Below are 20854 nucleotides of genomic sequence, written 5' to 3'. Positions count from 1 at the left end.
TTAGTACTGAACCTGCTGTCTCCCTGAATGCGAGGTGCTTTGCTCACCCGTGTCTTACTGAACAGCAGCCCTGGCCGAGACAAAACCGGAACAGGTTAGAGAGCAGGGCAACATCTCACATGCAAGCAAGTGTAGGGCTTCTTACAGTCCCCCCAGCAGCTGACAGCCCCCTCCCCCCCAGAGCACATACAGATTATAGCTACTTTATCCTCTGTTCTCCAGAAGTGAGACACTGTGTGGTTTCTAGAAGGAAAATCTGTTCTTGATTTAGCAGATTAGCAGGCTAACCACTTCTTCCTTACAGCATGGAATTCGGATGCTCAAAGAAGTCATTTGCATACCAGACTTCCCCAATCAGTTCTCCTGTGGGGATTTCAGAATGTTGATCTCAAGCAGATTTTGGCCAACCATAAGTTAAGGAAACACATACTGCCCCATCCCCAACACAGCTCCACCGCCACACTGAAGACAGAGTTTGGCTTGCCCACCATCGCTTTAAGGGGCTCAGAGCAGTATGCTGTGCCTGCAGTGTAGAACTCAGCTCAGCAGTAACATGAGAAAAAATAGTCAGACCAGCATCTTCAAATTAACAAACTGTAATTTTTCTTCAAAGATACATTTTCCATACACATCCATCATACACTGTAACCAAAAAAAGCAGTGTACATGAAATAAGAAAATAAATTAAATCCATAGCATAGGTGAGGAGGGTGCTCTAGACCGGAGCGGAGTCGAAAGTTTCCAGCGATACAAGAGGCTCAAGAGTTTTGTTTTAATAAGGATGCCTGCTAGCAAAGGTCCAGCAAGAGTTTCATGTCAGTCCGACTGATTACGCAGTTTTCCCCTTCGAGTTTATGACAGCCATTACTGTCCTGCAAACAGGCAGACCGATCACATCCCAGGAGGGAGCCACAGGGGCATCTTACGGGCCAAGTACAGCGTTCAAAAGTAACCAAGTGATCCTGCAGAGCCCAGCCAGCTGTCAGTGCTAGCCATCTTCCTTGGGTGGTGTGTACCAGCCTGAAACAAGAGCAAAGACTCCATGGGAGGGACAAGTCTCACCCCACTACTACAGCTAGACTCCCCAGAACAATCACACCAGACTCCTGCAACCTTCTATGTGACAAGAGCCTCACATGTGAGACCATGCAGCTCTGTGATAGCGGACAGCTGGACAGTCTCCTCCCCGCTCCCTTGCCTTGCCTGTAGGTTCTGCCCACACTGAAGTACTGCACGGTATGCATAATGCACATGTAGGGCAGGAAAATACTCTCCATCTCGAGCACTCCAGCTCTTCACATGCAACACCCGTCTAGTTCTGCTGGACCACAAGCACCCCCAGGATGGCTAGGCCAGGCATCACCCAGCTATTGCTCTGCTACACAGTTGTTCTTTTAGCTGGCAGCATTACACGGTTTAATTAGCTGGGTACCATATTTAACCCACCCTGTAATAGGCCCCATACACCTGCATTTGAGAAGCGACGGAGGAAGAGATGGATAGTTTCAGCAAACAGGAGAGAACTGTGTCAGCAGTAACCCATCTCGGTCTCAGGCCAAGTAAGGTATTACACATTCAGCTCCTTTGAGCTGCTGCAGTTCTTCAGAGACCGAGTTCTCCATCCAGCTGGGTTTGTTATTCGCAGTCCTGCTCTGCCCCAGCTGCTAGCTTCCACATGGATAAGATGGGTAAAGCCTCATGGAATCAGATATCGTGAAGCAGGTGCAGGAGCATTTTAACAAGGCCAGACATCCTGCTTAGCAGCCACTGCACAGATGCCACAGCATCTCCCCTGCACAACACACACTTACATTCGGTCTCTTTCTGCAGTGAGCGAAGGGTCCTTCCCACATGCCAAGAGAGGAGGCTTCGCACAAGGTCCAAGCACGAGCTGAGAACCAGGGCATTTCACTAGACACACTGGCTGCATCCCACTCAGTCACTCTGCTCTCAAGCAGTGATTCTGAAGTGGGCACAGACAGGCTCAGCATGCTGTCTCTTCTGCTGTGCCCTCTGCAGGAGCCCCATGGCAAGGGCAGACAGACACCCCCCACACACACACCCCGCACTGGAGGCCTTACCGTTCTTCTCGTGGATCTGAACCAGGGACTTGTAGGACTGCTGAGCTCGCGTCAGGCTGTACTGATTCTGCAAGGGGAAGCCAGAGGGACAGTCAGGTCAGTGCACTACAGAACAGGGGCATCAGTTAAACCAGCTGCCCCGGGCCGGCACCATGGCATGTCCCACCCCAAGTCACTTCATACCCATTTCTGGGACCAACACCTAAGGCTGCAAATGATCAGAGCTGATGGTGGCAGGCAGCTCGTGACTGATCCCATCTGCGCAGGGTCACCAGCCCCCACTCGAGAGCTGTAACAAGAACGCAGCACGTCATCCCAAGCCCAGTCAGGTTTCCCGAGCATGCCTGGCAGCTCTGAGGGTGCTGAGATGCAGGTGGGTACGGCGGCCCCAAAGGGCATGACAGCACAGGGGGCTTCGCACCGGGATTATTGGCTCCATCCCACAGCCCTGGACAAAGCACACTGCTGGCATTTCTGATTCATCACATCAGCCAAAGAAACGGCAGCTCCCAAGTATTAAGACACCTGGGAATCTTGGCTTTAAACTGCATCCACACAGTAGATGATTCTGAAACATTACCAAGGTCTCAAACACTCCCTCCTCCCCCTGCTGCTCCAGACAGGGCCTTACTTTATTGGCTCCAAACTGCACCCTTGCTTTCCCTTTCACCAGCGTGGCACTGATCTGCATTATCACTGATTCAATAGAATAGGCACTGCTCCAGCCCTGCAAAACAAGGTGAAACAGTGAGACTGGCGGGAACCTGCCCTCCTGGTGACTAGGCAACAGCCAACAGAAGGCGTCCTGCTCCTGACTGGCAGGAGCTGGCTTCTCTCGGCTGGGCTCCGCTGAGGGGTCCAGGCAGGCCCCATCCAGCAGTGCTGGGGTACGGCTATTAACAGAGGATCAGCAGCCTGCCCACCTCAGGCTGCACCAGTGTGCTAGGCCAGTGTTTGTCAATCTTTGCAGGCTGGTCACCCCTTATTCAGAGAGGGACATTTTCATGACCCTCTTCACCCTGGCCTATAAAAGTGAAAAGAACAAGAACAATGCTAGCCCTAGAGAACTGGGGTGTGTTCTCCGAGGCTGATGGAACACTAACTCGAAGGGGGTGGGGGGAAGGGGAGGGAGGGAAGAGATTTGCTTTGCTTAAGACTCTGTTGAAAGTTTCAACACCTTGCAGTCTTCAAGTTCTCCTCCGCTTTGAGAACACTGCTGCTTGGCACTGTTGCCCACTGACTGAACATTTTGCCATATCCTGTAAGCAAATGTTTTCTCCCTCCCCGAAAACGAAGGCAGGAGTGGTGTACGAAACAGGGAAGCCCCGTAACGCCAGGCAGTCAAGGAGTCAGAGCAGCGTGTGAGCGTTAACACTAGCGGCAGGATTTTCAGACACCAGCAGGGCTCCCAGCACCTAAGCACTAGGTGCCCAGGGCACACACTGGCCACCTGTGAGAACACAGGCCTTCCCACAGTGCAGCAGCCTACGCTGCAGAGAAGACACTCACCTGCTTTGTAAGCAGCTCCATGCAGATGGCACCTCCCCCCAGAACATACCTTGGGAGGAAAGATGACCCGAGTCAGAGTTACACGAAGGACAATCACACAGATCTCCTGCAGCAATGCCTCGTCCCTTCCCCCTCCTGAGCCTGAGGTATCTAGTCACTGCTCCCCCTCAAAGGGGAGTGGCAGTTCTACACAAACAGCACTAGTTAGCTGCTATGAAGACAGGAGCTGAGCAGGTCTCCGGCGCCTTTCACCTCTGTCACCTCCACAGTCACCCCCCCATGCTGGGCCCTGCACTCCCCCATGAAAGGCCACAGTCACCTTCCCCCTCTAGCGCCTTCAGTCACCAACAGCAAACAGCACCCTGGGGAGATGGCCACTGACCTACTGGGGTGGGGGGTGGAGTCACTGGAGCATCACCTCAAATGCTCTCCGCAGACCCAGCGAGGGGACTTGGACCAAAGAGATACGGAGACTATCTACACCCCCCCCCTCCCCAGCCCAGAGGAACCACCATCCTTGGTACTAATGCAGAGATCTAACTGCGCCCCTGCAGCAGCTCCCTAGATATGGGACAAGGGACTGCCGCAGCCAAAGCACTTGGTGGCAAGCGCAATCATTTGAATGGTCACTTACCCCCCCGAGAGCACAGGGGACACAACCCTCACAAACGGTGGGTCGAAAGGGAAGTTATCCTGCAAGGAGAGAGAGACAGGGCTGTTGAGAACCACAATACGAGCTCCGGCAGGGTAGAGTGGGGCGGGAAGGGACCGGGGACAGCAGGCCTTACTTTAAAGGAGAAGTTTAGGAGGATGAAGTCCATCCCTTCTTTCTCTTTGAGGATCTGGAGATCATTGTGCAAAGCGCTATCCTCGTCAACCCTGCAAAGGAAGAGCCCATGGGGTAAGAGCCCAAGGCAGGCAACACTTTGTACTGCCCACAGGAACTCAGGGCAATTGCACCTGGCTGACCCCAAGCCCATTCCTACTGGAACACGAACACGAAGGGATTCAGGTTCACAGCCCAGCCCCTTGCTCCCCAGGCAAGAGCAGGATCATGCACGAGGGGAGGAGAGGGAAGGACCCCCCAGCAGGAGCATGGCGCGACACTGACAGCTTCCTAGGGAAGCATGTGTGGCCTTAGGCAAGGAGTGGCTGCATTTGGAGGGCAGGGGGCTGCGGGACTGTCATATGCACCCATGCCAAAGCTCTAGAAACAGCAAATAGCTCTCTGCTCCTCAGCTCCCTCGAAGCAAAGAGGAAACCGAGGCACAGAGTGGGCAGGGCATGTGAGTCTCAGTGGCAGAGTCTGGAGCACAGCTCAGATCTGTCAAGCATCACCTCCTGCTCTAGTCACTAGCTCCCACCTCCTCTCCCGCTACACACAAGCTCTATGTACCAGGGCCCAGCCAACCCAAGCTCTGCCTACGACCTCCCGAGCCAGGCCACCTACTTCAGGAGTTTGACGTTCCAATCGTACAGGCTGTCGCTCACTAGTTCAACTGCATAGTTTCCTGTGGAGCAGAGAAAGGACACATCAGCGCCACTGGAGACAGCAGTCGCTGTTTGGACAAGGATCTGAGCAGCAGCCCTGTGGATCCAAGTCACCCTGGGACATAGCAAGAGCTCAACCTGGCAGGGATTGCCCTTGTCTAGGCAGGCTCTCCCCATGGGGCACCAGCAACTCTGACTGCCCCTCCCGGAGTCTTGGGGCTTAGGGGCAGGGGACAGTCATTCCCCTACTGCCACCAATGCACACGGTGAAAGGGCCATCACACCCAGCTAGAGACTTCAGGGAAGCAACTACCAACTCAGAGCCCCCCCCGAATAAGCTCCTTGTTCCCCTCTAACACTGACCGGGGTATCACTGGTCCAGCTCCCCCATCTCCTTTGAACCCCAAACGTGGCTCTGGGGAGCCCATTCCATTAGGACATAGGGAAGGGAAGTGACCTGCTCAACAGACCAGCTCTCCCTGGCCATTAGTTACAGGCTGGCACGACCATGACACACAAGCAATCAGATTAAGGCAGGGCAGACACGGCAGGGCCCTCCACAAGTAAGTCAGAAGCTGCCCCTCCCTCCTTCCCCCTTTTCCAGGCCCAGGACTAGTCACCACTTACCGCCCTTGAAACTTGGTGATCGGTAAATATCCCTGAGCTCCTTCATTAGCCGGTCAGTGGCCTGCACAGAGCCAGACACTGCGCCCTGCGAGGGGGTCGGGAAGAGGGATGGGGAGGCAATCACATTGTTTCACTGGTCTCACTAAGTCATTGCTACTGAAGCCAAGGCCTGAGCCAGAACTCCTGCCCTGGGAGATTTGGCCCAGGTGGGTTACTGCCCTCAGTGCAGCCCCCTCCTCTGCACTGCAAGATCTCCAGTCTTCCAGGTAACGGCCACCCCCGCCCAGTGACAGCTGCACCAGACATTCAGATCCTCTAAGTTAGGAGGCAGGCAGAGAGGCCGAGATGAGTTCAGCGAAGACAAGCCCAGACCAATGGCGAGACCTGTGTTACCCCAAGACACCCGCTGTACCCCAGCAAGAACAGAGGAGTCCAGGAAGGGTCCGACCTCCTGGTGCTGTGCAGGGCAGAGCTCCAGCTCAGCTGTACTGGAGGAGGGGGTCTGAATTCCAGCAAGGAGCGGGAGAAGCAGCTGCACTTGCTTCCAGTAGCATCAGAGGTAAGCGAACCAGATTCCTTTGGATAAGGCACCCAAGCACAGTTGTCTTCACGTGGACTCTCTGGATTGTCCCTGCATCCTTCGCTGGAGACAGCACGTTTGCTACACAGCTACTGGCCACGTGTAGCCATGCAGACTACAAGCGTCATGAGCACTGAGCAAATGCGGATCCCCCCCTGGAAACAGGAGTCACTGAGGCTCACTGTGCTTAAGGAGCTAGAACACTGCAGCAGAAGGGGACCGACGCAGGCTCGGGCACTGCTCTCCCAAGCGGTGCAGCAGCTTCACAGGGTATCCCTTGGCCCGCTCTGTGCCCCAGCCCCTCCCCCCTCCTAGTGACACGTACATTTAAGTAATCTTGCCTCTGGTTCTGTTTGATTTTCTCTAAGATGGCCAGGTTTTCCTTCCCGATGCCGTCATCCTCAGTCTTCTTCCCGTCGACTGGCTCCTCCTCTTTCATCTCATAGTGATCCAAGTCCTCAGTGTCCTGGGCAGGGAGAAGAAAGATCTCACACCAGACACCCAGCTCCACTCCTCAGTGCTCCCGGCAGCTGCAGTTTTACAGCAACTCAATGGAACGTACGATACCCAGGGCAGGCTCTCAGGAGCACCCTGGGCTCCCAGTTTCCCTCAGTGGAAATTCTCAGCAACTCCCTTCCCAACATGTGCAGAGATGTCACAAGATCCTGGTGGGCCTGTGGTGTCAGAAGCCAGCGTGGGGCAGAGGGAAGCCAGGTCTGAGCTATGGGATGGGAAATTCCAGTCCCTGGGCAGCGAGCTGGGTCCAGCACACCACTTGCACTTCACTCCTCTGGAGGATCAGGAAGAGAGTAGGAAACTACCTGGAATGGCCCCCAGCCCATCCTGCAATGCTCTGCCTCCAGGGCAAGTAGGTAAAGAGTGCCAGGGAGCTGCAAACTCCATCGCCCTGACGCCATACAGCTGCGACACCTGTGCACTTCTCCAGCTCCGAGCTGTCGCTGCACTCAGGCGAGCATGAGTAAAGACGGCTCTTTGCCTCTAGCGAACAGCAAGGCTCAGAACGCCCGAAGATCCCAGAGCAGACGCAGCTCTCTGGATTGTCCCTGCATCCTTCGCTGGAGACAGCACGTTTGCTACACAGCTACTGGCCACGTGTAGCCATGCAGACTACAGGTGTCCCTGGAGCGCACACGCAAACTCACCCCCTGATTTCAACAATGGGACTCCGAGAAATTCTCATCTCCAGAGTAAGAGAAATACTGAAGTTCTGTAGCCGCTGTCACTCCCACAGCCCCAGCCCTCCCACGGGGAACTGGCTGCAGCTCGTTCAAAGGTGAAATCCCACATCCAGTCATTACTAGGCTCTGCTGGGCTCAGCTGCCACATGAGAATCTCACTGTGTATCCAACTGCTCCCCAACAACCAGCCATCCTGCCCCTTCCCAACGCTGTCCCTGCTCCCTTACTTCATCGGGGGACCCCTTGGCGGAGGTTGCAGATTTCTGAAAGAGGAAACCCAGACCCAAAATTAAGCAGGTTTCTGGGCGGACTCCAGGTGAGCTCCCTCTGCTCCCCTCAGGCATGTTTCCTTTCCACATGTAAAATTGCCACGTACAGCTCCTTGTTTACCGGCTTCTCTGCTGCCAAGTCCAGCTCTTCTTATAATTAGCCACTATCCCCTTATGTACGTTCCCCCGAACTGGAAGGCTCTGTAGCTCTGCTCAGCCTTTGCTCGTGAAGGGGGAAAGCGAATGGAGCTGTCTCAATACATGGAGACAAACATTGTGGTCACCAAGGGTGTGGAAGGGACCCAGGGCAGATTCCCAGGGCCTCTGTGTTTGTGAAACCAGAGCGGCTCAGAGCCCTTTTCTCTGTAAGTAGTCCCATATTTCAGGGTACTTTTGGAGCGTCTTCCAGATCACCCCCAGCTCTGCAGCCCCCTTCCCTCCCTCCACAGTCAGCTCGCCAGGGAAGGTTGCTGAGTGGGACATAAAACACTATCCATATAGAGCCAAAGCACGCTGGCTCCTCAGCCCTCGCAGAGCATGGTCAGAAGCCCCATTCCCCAGCGCAGCAATGTGTTGCGTACACCCATTGCATCGGCAGCCTGCACTCGTCGCTTGCGCTGAGGCACTGATGGCTATCGGCACTCAGGAGAGATGCAGTGTGCCTCCATACAAAGCTCTGTTAGCGAAGTGCCGACTCCACCAACCTCCTCACTACGTGCAGAACCTCGATGGAGCTTTAAACCTCCGTGAGGGAGCACCTTGCTGTCGACACTCTCCAGGGCACCTGTCGCTATTCCGGAGAAACGATGTGTTTTGGGAAGGGCTTTCCCTAGGAAACCCCTCCAAACGGGATTAATTTGCGCAGCACCCTACAGTGATCCTGGCCACAGCACATTGATGGAAGCCACAGGGCCCAGGATCAGGGGTCATTTTGGAGGTGTCAGAGTTAGTCCAGCTGAGTCTCGGGACCGAGTGTGTTATCACTAGGACCATGTGATTTTTTCATTTCATTTTATCCATTTCCACCCACTCTCCCCTAGGGTCTGGTCCTGCCCCAGGGGCTCAGAGGCCCTGAAAGTGAGCCTGACCTGCACTCACCCCACAGTGGTGGTTCCTGTCCCACAGGGCTGAGCCCAGTTCCCCACTCCAGGCACCACAACCAGGCACACAGGGTCACATCACCACTCCGGTTTAGCCCAAAATGACAACAGTGGGTGGAGGGGTGACAGCGGTGGCCAGGCCAGATTTGAGAGAGTGACGTTGTGACCTCGTGCATGGGGTCACAGCGCCACTCACTCAAATTTGGCCCAGCTGCACTCCCACTGTCATGATGGAAGGATGGCTGGGCCAAACCTGAAGCAGCACTGCACCCTGAACACAGCTGCAATCCCTGGAGTGAGGAGAGGGGCCCAGCCTTGTGGGATGCAGCGGTAACTGCAGGGTGAGGTTTTTCATTTTATTATGTTATTCCACATTTGTAAAAAGCACGAGACTCTAGTTACCGCCCAGTTCTCAAGGGTCCATTCACCACTGACAGTTCCAGCTCAGCGCAGCGTGGGGGAGTGTATACGTCACAGGCAGGCTGGGAAAGTGGGTGAGTTTACACACACTGTATGTGATGTCACGTATCAGTTTAACGCACAACAGCCCCTCTCAGGGGACGAGCCTATCCCTGATCCAACAGGCTCTCATCTTCACTACAATCCCTACACTGTACCACCCCCCACTAATTGTACAGGGCCTGTAACTGCCCCCCAGGTTCTGCTGTAATGGCTGGGAAGAACTGTATGAACCTTGCACACCCATTTCCTAGCCAGAGGCATCATAGGCAACATCACCATGGAGAGTCAGGTTTATTCCATCCCCTTGAAAAGGCCTTGAGCGCGCAAACCGACAGCTAAAGCCGACGGGAGTTACAGCAAAACTGAGTCCTCACCAGCCTGCAGTGAGATACGGCTACCTCTCACCTCCTGGCCAAGTCTCTTGCTTGCACCCTTCGCAAGCCTGCCTAACCCTCTCTCTCCAGGGGTCAGATTTCCATTATGCAATTTCAATGCCAGCAATGGCAACTCAAAACTCCACACCAAGGAGAGCAAAGAGCTTAGCTGGTAAATTTCAGGCCCTGGAGAACTGCAGTACAAACAGACAAAGCAGCAAGCCAAGGGATTCCATTCCCAGCTCACAATTCATCTCCCCCCGGCAATGGCAAGTCTTGAAAACACGGGTCTCGGATATCAACCAAATGCAGAGGATGGCAGCAGTATTGTTTCCTTAAGGCTCTCAGTAAAGCAGACCCGATGACTCCCAAACACGCTCAGTGACGGATCCCAACCTGGCCAGCATAAGGAGCTACTCATGCTTTGAACAGGAACAAGCCAGGTTTGAATCTGACAACTGCTGCTCAGGCTAATCTGCCTCAGCTCCTTTCCTGACACATGTCACTACAGCGCTCTCCCCACCTCACCCCTGCTGCCAGATAGAGTGTGAACTTCCCCGGCACTTACCTCTGGCATCTCCTCATCTTCATCCTCCGAGGACCCCTCTTCCTGGGTGCTCTATGGGAGGATGGAGACAAGCATCAGAACGGCCCCTGTGGATTCGCTGCCATTCTGCAGGGAGGAGCTAGCCAGCTGAGTGACCACTACCCAGACAGCCTGCGCTAACAAGCAGCACCTCAGCTAGGAAGCTACCACCAGGCAAAGCTCGCCGACAGGTGCTCCGGGGCAGGGGCCTAGGCAATTCTGTACCTCATTAACAGCAAGTGGAGCCCCCAGAATCCCCTATAATGCTTCCAGGGAAGGTTGGATGAGGATTGACAATGAGAATTCAGCTTAAAGCCAAAGTGAAGCCAGGAGCTTTTTACAGGCTGTTGTTCTAGAATAGCTGCCTCAGAGGTGAAGGGTTAAGTTGGGGCAGTAACCAGAGAAAGCCCAGTGGGCAACATCTGACACACTGGCATACATATCCAGAGTGGGGAGATCACCAAGTCGGGGCTATACCAGCACCGCACAGGCAACCTGGCTCAACAAAGCTGGCCAGTAATGCCAAGGTGACGTACTCGTCTCAGGTACGGAAGCTAAACACATACACATTCAATTCCACAGACACCCGCACAGAGACTGGGCAAGAAAAGGACCCGTGCAGTGCACTGCCCTCTCTGTATGTTACAAGAAGCACACGCGATGCAGGGCATTGCTGAGTACTAGGCAAGCAGCACTTTGGCAAAAACAGGTACTAGTCCATCTGCCACGCTCCAGGAGAGCAAGGAAAGCCACAACCCTGGAAAACAGACCCCGTTTGGAGGGCACCCCGACAGACAGAGTGCCAGCTTGGGCTGGGCACATGGGAGAAGGGCCATTGCAGTGCAAAGCTGCACAAAAGCCATCTTCTCAGCAGGCTTTTCCCCCAGGTCAAGGTCGGAGCAGCTTGTCTCAGGCCTGTTACCTGTTCTGCTGGCAGAGGCTGGTCCAACATCTCGACATCTGGGTGCTGGGGAAGGTTGTAGAGTTTGCACAGGTCGGAGATTATCCGCTTCAGGTGCTGTAAAAGCTGCCCAGCGAGGAGACAGACAAGCAGCATTAGAAAAGGACACACAACCCCCAGCAGTAGAGTGCAGCCTAATCAGCCCCTGACACCACCACTCTCTTCACTGCATGCAACTCAGATACGTGGGGAGGTCATGGGAGAAGCTCCTTGCTGAATGCAGCTTCTGCACCGCACCAGTGCGGGCTGTATGCCAGAATGACTGCAGGCTGCAACCAGCAACCAAGCCACATCCCACGTAACAGAAGAGCATAGGGAGACTCACTAGCTGGACAAGCCTGAACTGCTCGGCTCGACTCTCCAAATCCCTTTACAATCACACTGGGCAGAACACTAGAGAACCCCAGAGCAGACGGGACTCGCAGGGCTTTTACTACTCAAGCTCTCCACATCCAGCCCTTCCCCACACCTTGCCACCCTCACCAATGTATTTCCTTTCTTGACTTCCACCAGCCTCTCCAGGATAGCTGCCAGGTTTGGATCATCCGACTCCACAGACCAGATTGGGGGAACAGCTGGGTAAGACTCCTAGAGAACAGGGGAAAAGGTCACATTTGGGCCATTGTTACAGAGCGCACCTCGACCCCACCCAGCCTAGGGTGTCAGAGGGAGCATCCCTCTGACTGGTGCAGCAAGCTGCAGTCCTGTCTCTCCTCCCTCACAAACACATAGCTCAGCAGGACAGCGTCCAAGCAAATGCACTCCACCCTCCGGACTAATCCTGGATGGAGGCAAAACAAACAATAGCTCTGATGGCACTAATCTGTGTCAATTCTGTGCTGCTACACTCCCTCCAACCCGCAAGCTCTCTGCCGGATCGGGAGGCGAGAGAAAGAAAAGTGCAAAGTCTATGTCACTTCACACTACTGCCTACGGGCACGAGGGCCAGATCAGGAATGGTGAGGAGAGTGAATTAAATCCTACACTCCCATCCTACGCAGACCACTGCCTGTCAGCCTCTTAAGAGCAGGCAGCAGGCCCCCTCTGCCCTGCATTCTGCTGACAGCACTTGGTAATGTATTTTTTTTTTTTTTTTTAAATAAGCCCTCCGGAAAATCATCCCGGAACTCACATCATGGAAATAGACCCCTGGGCAAGGGAGTGCAGAATGTTGCTTCTTCTCAGGACAAGCTGCTTGCAACCCCAGCCTTTAACCTACCCTACCTGAGCAGGCCCCAATACCTAGGTACAACAAGAATGTTTGTCAATGAGGCTGCTGCAGCATATGGCCCACCAGCTCCAAAGCCCCCTGCAGCGTGCTAATGTTCTTATTGCACATGCTCAACTGCTCCCTGGAAGGGAACTCTCAGCCTTTGCTTTTTACCCACAACAAACAGAGTCCCGTAAAATCCAGCCCACGCAGAGCCAGGAGTCTCCTGTGCGCCAGAAAGATCAAGTCCTTATTTGCCGTTTCATTTCAAACTCAGCTAAACCAGCGTTTTCAACAAAAATTCCTCATTCTGAGCTGCATGCAAACACCCTGGGCAGAGACCCTGTGCGTGGGTGGGCAGCAGAGAGGTTTGTCCTGGACTAAACGCTTACAACAGTTACGTGTCCTGAGAAACAGGATAATAATGGAAACCCTCTGGGGCCAAAGACATGCACGCAGTTCTATCCAGCAGAATTCCCACTGGGACCCCCAGAAGGGGAGACCGACCCAAGAATCACCGTGGCCAGTTTAACTGCTGCAACTGTCCAGTCACAACAGGGCAACACCATCCCTCTCCTGCAGTCTCAGGAGCAATCCAATTCAGACACTGCGCCAATACTAGGGCAAGCCTGCAGTCAGACCCTGTTTACACACCAACCCAACTTGCACTCTGCACCACGGTTTGTGCGCACTGCAGGCTGCTCTAGACTGCAGTTTACCATTTCAAAGTTCTGCCCAGTGACCTTCTGGCTTCTGTGTGTGCACTGCAATCCTGCTGCCATCCTCCCCGTGAAAGCAAAGAGCAGAAGCTCTGAAGCAGCATGCTGATGTTTCAGGAGACAGCAGAAGGACAGACTGGGTTATCCTGTGCCCACCTAAGGAATTTCACCCAACACCATACAGCAGGCTGCAAACCACAACTGGCACCAGGCACAAGTCTACCCTAATCCAAATTCCTCCCAGTGGAAAGGTCAAGAATGGGGGTGCCACAATCCCCAGTTGTCAGATCTGAATCAGAACAGGAGGAGAGTGGCACCTGGGCTTCTGAGTGATATTCCCAGCACCATGGAGACAATAGTTGGCGCAGCTCATCTGCAAACCCCCTTCACCTTAGGCAGCATAACATGTGAAGTGGGTTACAGCATCCTGAGGCAGCTATGTCTCACTAGTTACTGGAAATGAACATGCAGTCAGGGTTTTAGGAGCAAACTGCTCACCCCTAGCACTTTAACCCCACATCAAACAAGCCCCAGCTTAGCCTGCCTCAGCTGAGGTGGTGTCTGCATACAGCAGTACCTACAGCTGAGTGTCTAAAGGGCAGAGATTTCAGGGTCTAATCCAGAAGCTAATTCCACCTGACTGAAGAGAGATTTATTCACAGGTACACCATGCACATCTCTCCCTCCATGTCGTATTGCCCCTGCTCTAGCTCCACTCTGCTCGGAAACCCTGCAGCACCTTTTGGGGCAGCGTGGCATTTGCATTTCAGATCAGTTACATTCATGTTGAAAAGGGGACTAAAATGGGTCATTTAGTTTTAAATTTAAACACCCAACCCATTCTTGCTCATCCCAGAGAGTGAGCAGGTGCAGGACAGGAAGCTTAAACTGGAATGAGCTACGGGAACTGTTCCTTAGGGGAAGAGATAACTACCATTTTAGTGAGGATGAATATAGCGCTGGAGGCAGGGGCTCATCTCAGCATTCCTACCACAGCCCTTTAGTTCCTGGGGTTCACAGCAAGGAGGAAGAGCAGGCTGGACTGAACTTTGCCTCTCAAAGGGTACATCTACACTGCTAAAAAAATAACTAAAAAATCTAAAATCCTGTGGCAGCGAATTTCCGAGCCAAGGTCAAGTGACTGGGCTCACGCCGCAGGGCTACAAGTAGCCGTGTAGACAGTCCCAGCTCGGGCTGGAGCCCTGGCTCGGAGACCCACCCGCTCGCCGGGGCTCCAGCCCCAGGGGACCGGCGCGCTGCTGTTTCCAGCCCACGGAGGGAGCCCCCAGGCGCCGGCCCGGCTCTGAGCTCGGCGCGGTTTGCTTTTGCAGCGTGGCCGCCCCGACCGTGCTGGCCGAAGAGCCGAGGGTTTGGGGCAGCCCGTGCGACGGGGAAGCTTTTACCCCCCCCCGCCCCACTACCCGGCGATGGGGCGGAGACGCCGGCCCGGAGCCAGCCCCGGGCTGGGGCGTTTCAGCCCCACGCAGCGACCGCCTGGAAACGTAGCCGGACGGGCAGCGAGACACCAGGCCTGGGAGCCCCCCCCCTCCCCGAGAGCGCCCCCCCCGGAGCCCCTCCCCCCACCCGCGCCGCGCCCCGCCCCCCCCCGGCAGCGCCCCGCGAGTCCCCCCCCCCCGCCGCCGCCGCCGCCGCCCCCACCGTGATGTTGCAGTGGATGCGGACGGGCCCGGGGGGCGGGCCCCGGCTCCCGGACCCCCCGGCGCGGGCCCCCGGCCCGGGCACGAACTCGCAGCTGATCTCGTCCGGGCAGGCGCTGCCGATGCGGAACCGCTCGTGGCCCCGGTGGAAGATGGACTCGAGCAGCCGCAGCTCCCGCCTCAGGAGCCGCCCGGGGGAGGCCGCGCCGCCCCCGCTCCGCCCGGGCCCCGCCGCCGCCTGCGACCCCGCCGCCTCCTCCGCCCCCGCCCGCTGCATCTTCCCATGGAGGGACCCGCTCCGCCGCCGACGGCCCCGGGCCCCGCCGACCCCGCCTCAGCGCCAGGAGCCGGCCCAAGATGGCGGCCGGGACGGGCCCCGCTGCCCGGAAGTCACCCCGCCCCTTCCCACCGGCCCGCGCGCCAGGAGGCGGGTCGTCGTCACCGGAAGTGGCCCCTCCCCCGCACACCTGTCGCTGGGAGGAGCTGCAGCCGCAGAGGAAATGACGTTGCGCTCCTCCGCTGGGCAGAGGAAGTGACGCCCAGTTCCAACGCACCGGGGCCCGGAAGTGAGTTCCCCGACAGGCACACCCTGGCCGGAAGTGGCCCCCGCCTTCCGCCCGGGCTCGCTCTCCCGGCGCAGGCGCAGAGGATCCCGGGGCCCCTCCCCCACTGTCCCCGGCGGAGGGCGGCGCTCAGGGCACGGGGGGAGCAGCGGGGGCGCCCCAGCCACGTGACCCCCCCGCCGGGCGGGCCCCTGTGGCATCCCCCGGCGGGTGCGCGCCCGGCTGGGCCCAGGCCCCGAGCCCCTTCCTGGGCCGGCGGGTGCCAGCGAGGGCCAGAGGAGGCGGCCCCCGGCGGGAGACCCCGGCAGCGGCCGAGAGCCAGGGGACCTGCCCCGGGCCCCTCCCCCCCCCCGGGCCCCGCAGCCCCCTCCCCCCGGGTCCCGGCCCCGCAGCCCCCTCCCCCCGGGTCCCGGCCCCGCAGCCCCCTCCCCCCGGGTCCCGGCCCCGCAGCCCCCCCTCCGCCCCCCCCGGGTCCCTGCCCCGCAGCCCCAGCCCCCTCCCAGGGGCCCGGGCCCCGCAGCCCCCCCTCCCCCTCCCCGGGCCCCGCAGCCCCCACCCCCCGGGTCCCGGCCCCGCAGCCCCCCCGGGCCCGGGCCCCTCCCCGGGCCCCGCAGCCCCCTCCCCCCGGGTCCCGGCCCCGCAGCCCCCCCTCCGCCCCCCCCGGGTCCCTGCCCCGCAGCCCCAGCCCCCTCCCAGGGGCCCGGGCCCCGCAGCCCCCCCTCCCCCTCCCCGGGCCCCGCAGCCCCCACCCCCCGGGTCCCGGCCCCGCAGCCCCCCCGGGCCTGCCCCCCTCCCCCCGGGCTCCGCAGCCCCCTCCCCCCGGGTCCCCGGGCCCCGCAGCCCCCTCCACCCGGGTCCCTGCCTCGCAGCCCCAGCCCCCTCCCAGGGGCCCGGGCCCCACAGCCCCCCCTCCCCCTCCCCGGGCCCCGCAGCCCCCGGGTCCCGGCCCCGCAGCCCCCCCGGGCCCGGGCCCCTCCCCGGGCTCCGCAGCCCCCGCCCCCCTCCCCCCGGGTCCCGGCCCCGCAGCCCCCCGGGCCCGGGCCCCTCCCCGGGCTCCGCAGCCCCCGCCCCCCTCCCCCCGGGTCCCGGCCCCGCAGCCCCAGCCCCCTCCCAGGGGCCCGGGCCCCGCAGCCCCCCCTCCCCGGGCCCCGCAGCCCCCCCTCCCCGGGCCCCGCAGCCCCCGCCCCCCGGGTCCCGGCCCCGCAGCCCCAGCCCCCTCCCAGGGGCCCGGGCCCCGCAGCCCCCCCTCCCCCCCCCGGGCCCCGCAGCCCCCTCTCCCCCCGGGTGTGGTGGATGCTGGGAATCCAGCACCCAGGGGCGGGGGGTTCGGTGGGGAGGGGGGTGCGGGGCCTGGGGGTCGGGGGAATCCCCATGAAGCGGGGCAGCTGCGTGACCGCAGTGAGGCTCCTGCCTCCGTCCAGGGCTTGGTGCGGTTCGCCGGGCGCCGCTGAAACTCGCTCCCCCTCCTGAAGGCTGGGTTCAGGGATCAGCGAATTGCGGGGCTGGAAGGGACCTTGGTTGGGCCTCTCGCCTGGTCCCCTGCTCTGAGGCAGGACCAGGCATTATCTAGACCCTCCCCGGCAGGCGTCTGTCTAGAACCTGCTCTTAAAAACATCGAATGACAGAAACTCCGCAGCCTCCCTAGGTAACTGGCTCCGGTGCTTATCCGCCCTTGCAGTGAAGTTTTTCCAGATGTCGAACCTGAATCTCCCTTGCTGCAATTTAAGCCCATTGTCCTGAGGGGTTAAGGAGAAGAGTTTATTGCCATCCTCTTTATAACAACCTTTTACATGTTGCTTAAATCATTTATTGTGTCTTCTCTTCTCCAGATTAAACAAACCCGATTTTGTCAAGTTTCCCTCATAAGTCCTATTTTCTAGATCTTTAATCATTTTTATTGCCCTCTTCTGGACTTGCTCCAGTTTGTCCACAGCTTTCCCGCAGTGTGGTGCCCAGAACATGGTATTCCCGCTGAGGCCTTATCGGCATGGAGTAGAGTGGAAGAACCTCGTCTCATGTCTGGCTTACCACACTCCTGCTCACCTGGAGGGTTACTTTGAGTATGAGCTCTGCCCTGAAAGCCCAGCTCAAGTGCATGGCTTGGAATGATGCTGCACCTTGTTCCAGACCCACCTTCCTCTCCAGTGCACGGCTCTCAGGGCAGCAGTGCTGAGTCAGGGCCCTGAGGCCATTAGGCCATGGCAGTGATGCTCCAGAGTTGCTTTCAGCTCCCTGCTCCCTAGGGTTCTCCTTGTCCCCCCTTTGTGTGGAGAGGGGATCCGAACCCCTTGGAGCTGCCAAATTTCCAGGGTGAAGTTGCTGTGCGAAGTCTCCCAGGCTCCAGCCTAGTGGAAAATTCAGAGCTCATCCCCTGCTTCCTGGAACTGGTGCTGCCGACAGCTGCTGATGCTCTGCAAGCAGGATTGTTCTGACGGGCATTTTCTGCCTGGCTGGACACAGGCAGGTCTCCTTGCAGCAAAACACACCACCATTCTCCCCCCACGTCTGTTCAGTGAACAGCGACTGCTTCCAGTACTCCCCCCTCCACCAGGCACAACAGGAATCCGGGCTGATGTAGAAAGGGGGCAACCCCTTGCCTGCACTGACCCTCTGGGAGGCTTCTCCACTCTCCAGGATTAGGAGCAGTGAGCCACCCAGCCATCACTTATGTTTTTAATCCCTGGGGGACTTTGGTGGAGAGGGCTGAGGCCCCTAAAGAGGGATGATGAAGGTGGGCAGGAGCAGGGCCACGATAGTCCCAAAACCCGACCCTGCGGCAGCACGTCTCAGACCTCAGCCCAAGCCTTGACGCAGCTATTTTTAGCCCCGCAGTTCGAGTCCCGTGGGCCTGAGTCCATTGACCGGGCTCTGAGACTCAGCGCTGTGGGTTTTTCTTTGCAGTGTAGACACACCTTAGAGCCGAGGGGGGGGCAGGAGGGGCACAGAATTGATGCTGAAGTGATTGAACTGGAGGTCTCCCCCCACTGGTCAGGTGGGCCCAGCTGCGGCATTCCCATCCTTCCCGTGGCATGTCACGTGTGCTTGGCTGAACACGCAGACAAATGGAACTCGCCCCTGGCCTTGGAAACCAGCACCCGCCACCTGGCTCAGCTCAGGGAGGGCTCCGGCTCCCAGAGTTGCAACCATGAGTCAGCATTTGCCACAGGCACATGGTGTCTGGAAAGGTCACTGGAAGCTGGAGCGGAATTGACAGAGACAGGCTGGGGGGGATCCAGCCTGGGGCGCCTCTCGGGGTAGCATCCGAGGCACCTGGTGCCGCAATACCCACACCTCTCTGCAGGCTAGGGCAGCTTCCCACAGCCAGCCATGGGATGCCATTTATGTCACCCCATGGCAACATGAGCTGCTGCCAGCCCCCTCCGTCTCCCACTGGGGAACGATTGGGGGGGGGGGGGGGAGTGGCTTTTCGGACAGACCCCACCCAACTACAGCAGGGTTAGGGCTGAGTGCAGCCCCCCATGGCCTCTGCTGGGAGTGGACAGAGTGAGTCTGCAGCTGGCAGAGGGAGGGGTTTCCCTGCAGGACCAGTCCTGTTCAGTCAGGCTCCACCATGACATGCTGGAAGTGCGGTGGGGGGACAGAGATGGGAAGAGGTGGGGGCAGGTCCATGCTGCGGGCTGGCAGCCGCAAGGAAACTGTGAACTGACAGCTTTCCGCTTGGTTGGCCGCTTCCTTACAGGCAATGCATCAGTGCTGCTACCCCAGCCCTGGGCTCCCTCCACACGGAGCCCTACCAGCCCCCCCTGTAACCCAGACATGCCCAGGCAGGTAAATCACAGCTGTGTCCACCCAGCGCACAGGGGGCCGCGTGGGGCATTTCCACCAGCGGGCAGCAGGGGTTGAGCATGACCCAGTCCCATGGCAGGTCTTCCGCTCCCTGGGCTCTGCTGCGCGTGCCGGCCTGGACAGGGAGAACCTGGTGCCCAGGTGCTGAGGCTGCATCCAGTGTCCCTGCCTCCCGCCCGCCCGGCCGTCCAGCAGCTCCACCCCAGTGCGGAGAGATGGGGGCGTTGCTCTGCCACGTGGGTACTGCCCAGCTTGGACAGCTCCCACGGCTCCTGCCTCACCTGGCCGAGGGGCGACGCTCTCCCGCCAGCCTGAGCAGGTGCCATTGCCGGGGGTGGCTGCGTCCTCCAGCCCTGCTCCTCTCGGCGGTTCTCTCTCACGTTGCCTGGTGCCACGTCTCCGTGCTGACGGGCCTGGCCTGCCAGCGGGACAGGCTGGCAGTGGTGGAGGGGAGATGAGACCCGGAGCTAGATACGCCCAGAGAGGGAGGGGAGGAGGCGTTTGGCCGGCGGCTGGGGGGGGCCAGTCAGATCCTGACCTTGTCTGTGCGGAGAAAGGTCGCGGGAGCTGCTGGCTGCGGTGTTGGAGTTTCTGTGTTCAAGGGACCTGGCCGGCAGCAGGGGGAGGGGGACGCCTGGGGCTGAGACTGGCAGCTTCACGAGCCACTGGGGAAGGATTTGTGACCAGCCAGACAGACATGCTGGAGGCCCCTTGCTGGCACTCATAGGCCAGGCTCCCAGCACAGACCGGGGGGCCCCGCCTGGCCTGGGCCCTTCCCCGCCTCGCTGGGCCGGGAGCCGCAGGCGGGAGATGATCCCGCTGGCTGCTCCCAGCCATGAACTGTGCTGGCTGGCACGTGACGACCTGGCACGTGGCAACCTGGCACATGCACATGACGCCCCTTCCCCCGTGGCACAAAGCGAACCCCTCCCCCAGCCAGGCCGCTGCCACAGCAACGGTGCAGACACGGGCTCCGGCTCGGGGGTTTCTTGCTCACTTGCCCCAGAGGGTGGAGCCTGGGGCTGAATGAGCCTCCACCGACCTTGGGGCAAGGCTGGGAGCCCCCTCACTGGGGAGGTTTAAAACTAGACCAGAGCCTGGGAGAATAGACTGTAGGGACCGATGCTGCTCCTGGGCATGGGGTAGACGGGGCTTCTCCGGGACCCTCGGGAGCCCTGCCCTCCTTGCTCTTCTGCATCTCCGGTAGGGAAACAGGCAGGTCTGGCACGGCCGTAGCATGGCATGGCTGTGGGGGAGCTTCCCCCCAGCTCCGTTGGGGATTCAGAAAGCCTGAGCCCACGTAGAAGGGCAGAGTGGAAACTGGGGACAGAGGGAAAACGATCCCGGCTCTGCCCCCTGGTGCTGAGAGCAGCCTGTGCGCTGCTTGGCCTGGCCCTGCCCTGCTCACTTACCCGCCCTGGGTGAACCCTCCACGGTACCCTGCCTGTCACCATCCTGCAGCCAGCTGAGAGCCCTTTGCACATGTTAATGGAGGAGGCCTCGACTCCCCAGGACGGCATCATCCTACACATGGAGAAACTCACACAGACGGGATGGGACATCCTTCCAGGGCCCTGAGCGAGTCTGTGGCAGAGCTGCAAATGGAACCCAGGAGTCCTGCCTCCCACTCCCTTCTCACACCCCCCCTTGCCTGGTCT

At 58.7% G+C, this 20854-nt stretch overlaps 1 protein-coding gene across 3 annotated transcripts; it reads right to left on the bottom strand.

Moving 5' to 3' along the window:
* Positions 1-580: 580 nt before the first annotated feature.
* On the bottom strand, positions 581-15175 carry UBE2Q1 (ubiquitin conjugating enzyme E2 Q1). Of its 3 annotated transcripts, XR_005222940.2 has the most exons (14): positions 14828-15175; positions 11723-11827; positions 11201-11305; positions 10261-10311; positions 6614-6754; positions 5709-5793; positions 5041-5101; positions 4379-4469; positions 4225-4283; positions 3591-3639; positions 2713-2808; positions 2265-2370; positions 2082-2148; positions 889-1020 (listed from the first exon to the last, which is right to left on the bottom strand). XR_005222940.2 is itself a non-coding variant. In XM_037882591.2 (13 exons), the coding sequence occupies exons 1-13, from the start codon at positions 15101-15103 to the stop codon at positions 989-991; spliced, it is 1218 nt and encodes a 405-aa protein (XP_037738519.1). In that variant the 5' UTR covers positions 15104-15166; the 3' UTR covers positions 581-988. The 3 variants fall into 3 exon arrangements, 2 of the variants coding, with proteins under 2 accessions (XP_037738519.1, XP_043390950.1); XM_037882591.2 differs by lacking the exon at positions 2265-2370 and having other exon boundaries at positions 581-1020; positions 14828-15166; XM_043535015.1 differs by lacking the exons at positions 2265-2370; positions 14828-15175 and adding an exon at positions 13169-14653 and having other exon boundaries at positions 581-1020.
* Positions 15176-20854: the final 5679 nt, after the last annotated feature.

This window comes from Chelonia mydas, chromosome 24, assembly GCF_015237465.2.
Source record: "Chelonia mydas isolate rCheMyd1 chromosome 24, rCheMyd1.pri.v2, whole genome shotgun sequence".
In the NCBI taxonomy this organism is placed as follows: domain Eukaryota; kingdom Metazoa; phylum Chordata; order Testudines; family Cheloniidae; genus Chelonia; species Chelonia mydas.
Note: the sequence above shows the minus strand (reverse complement) of the source record. Positions and strands in the feature narration are given on the sequence as shown.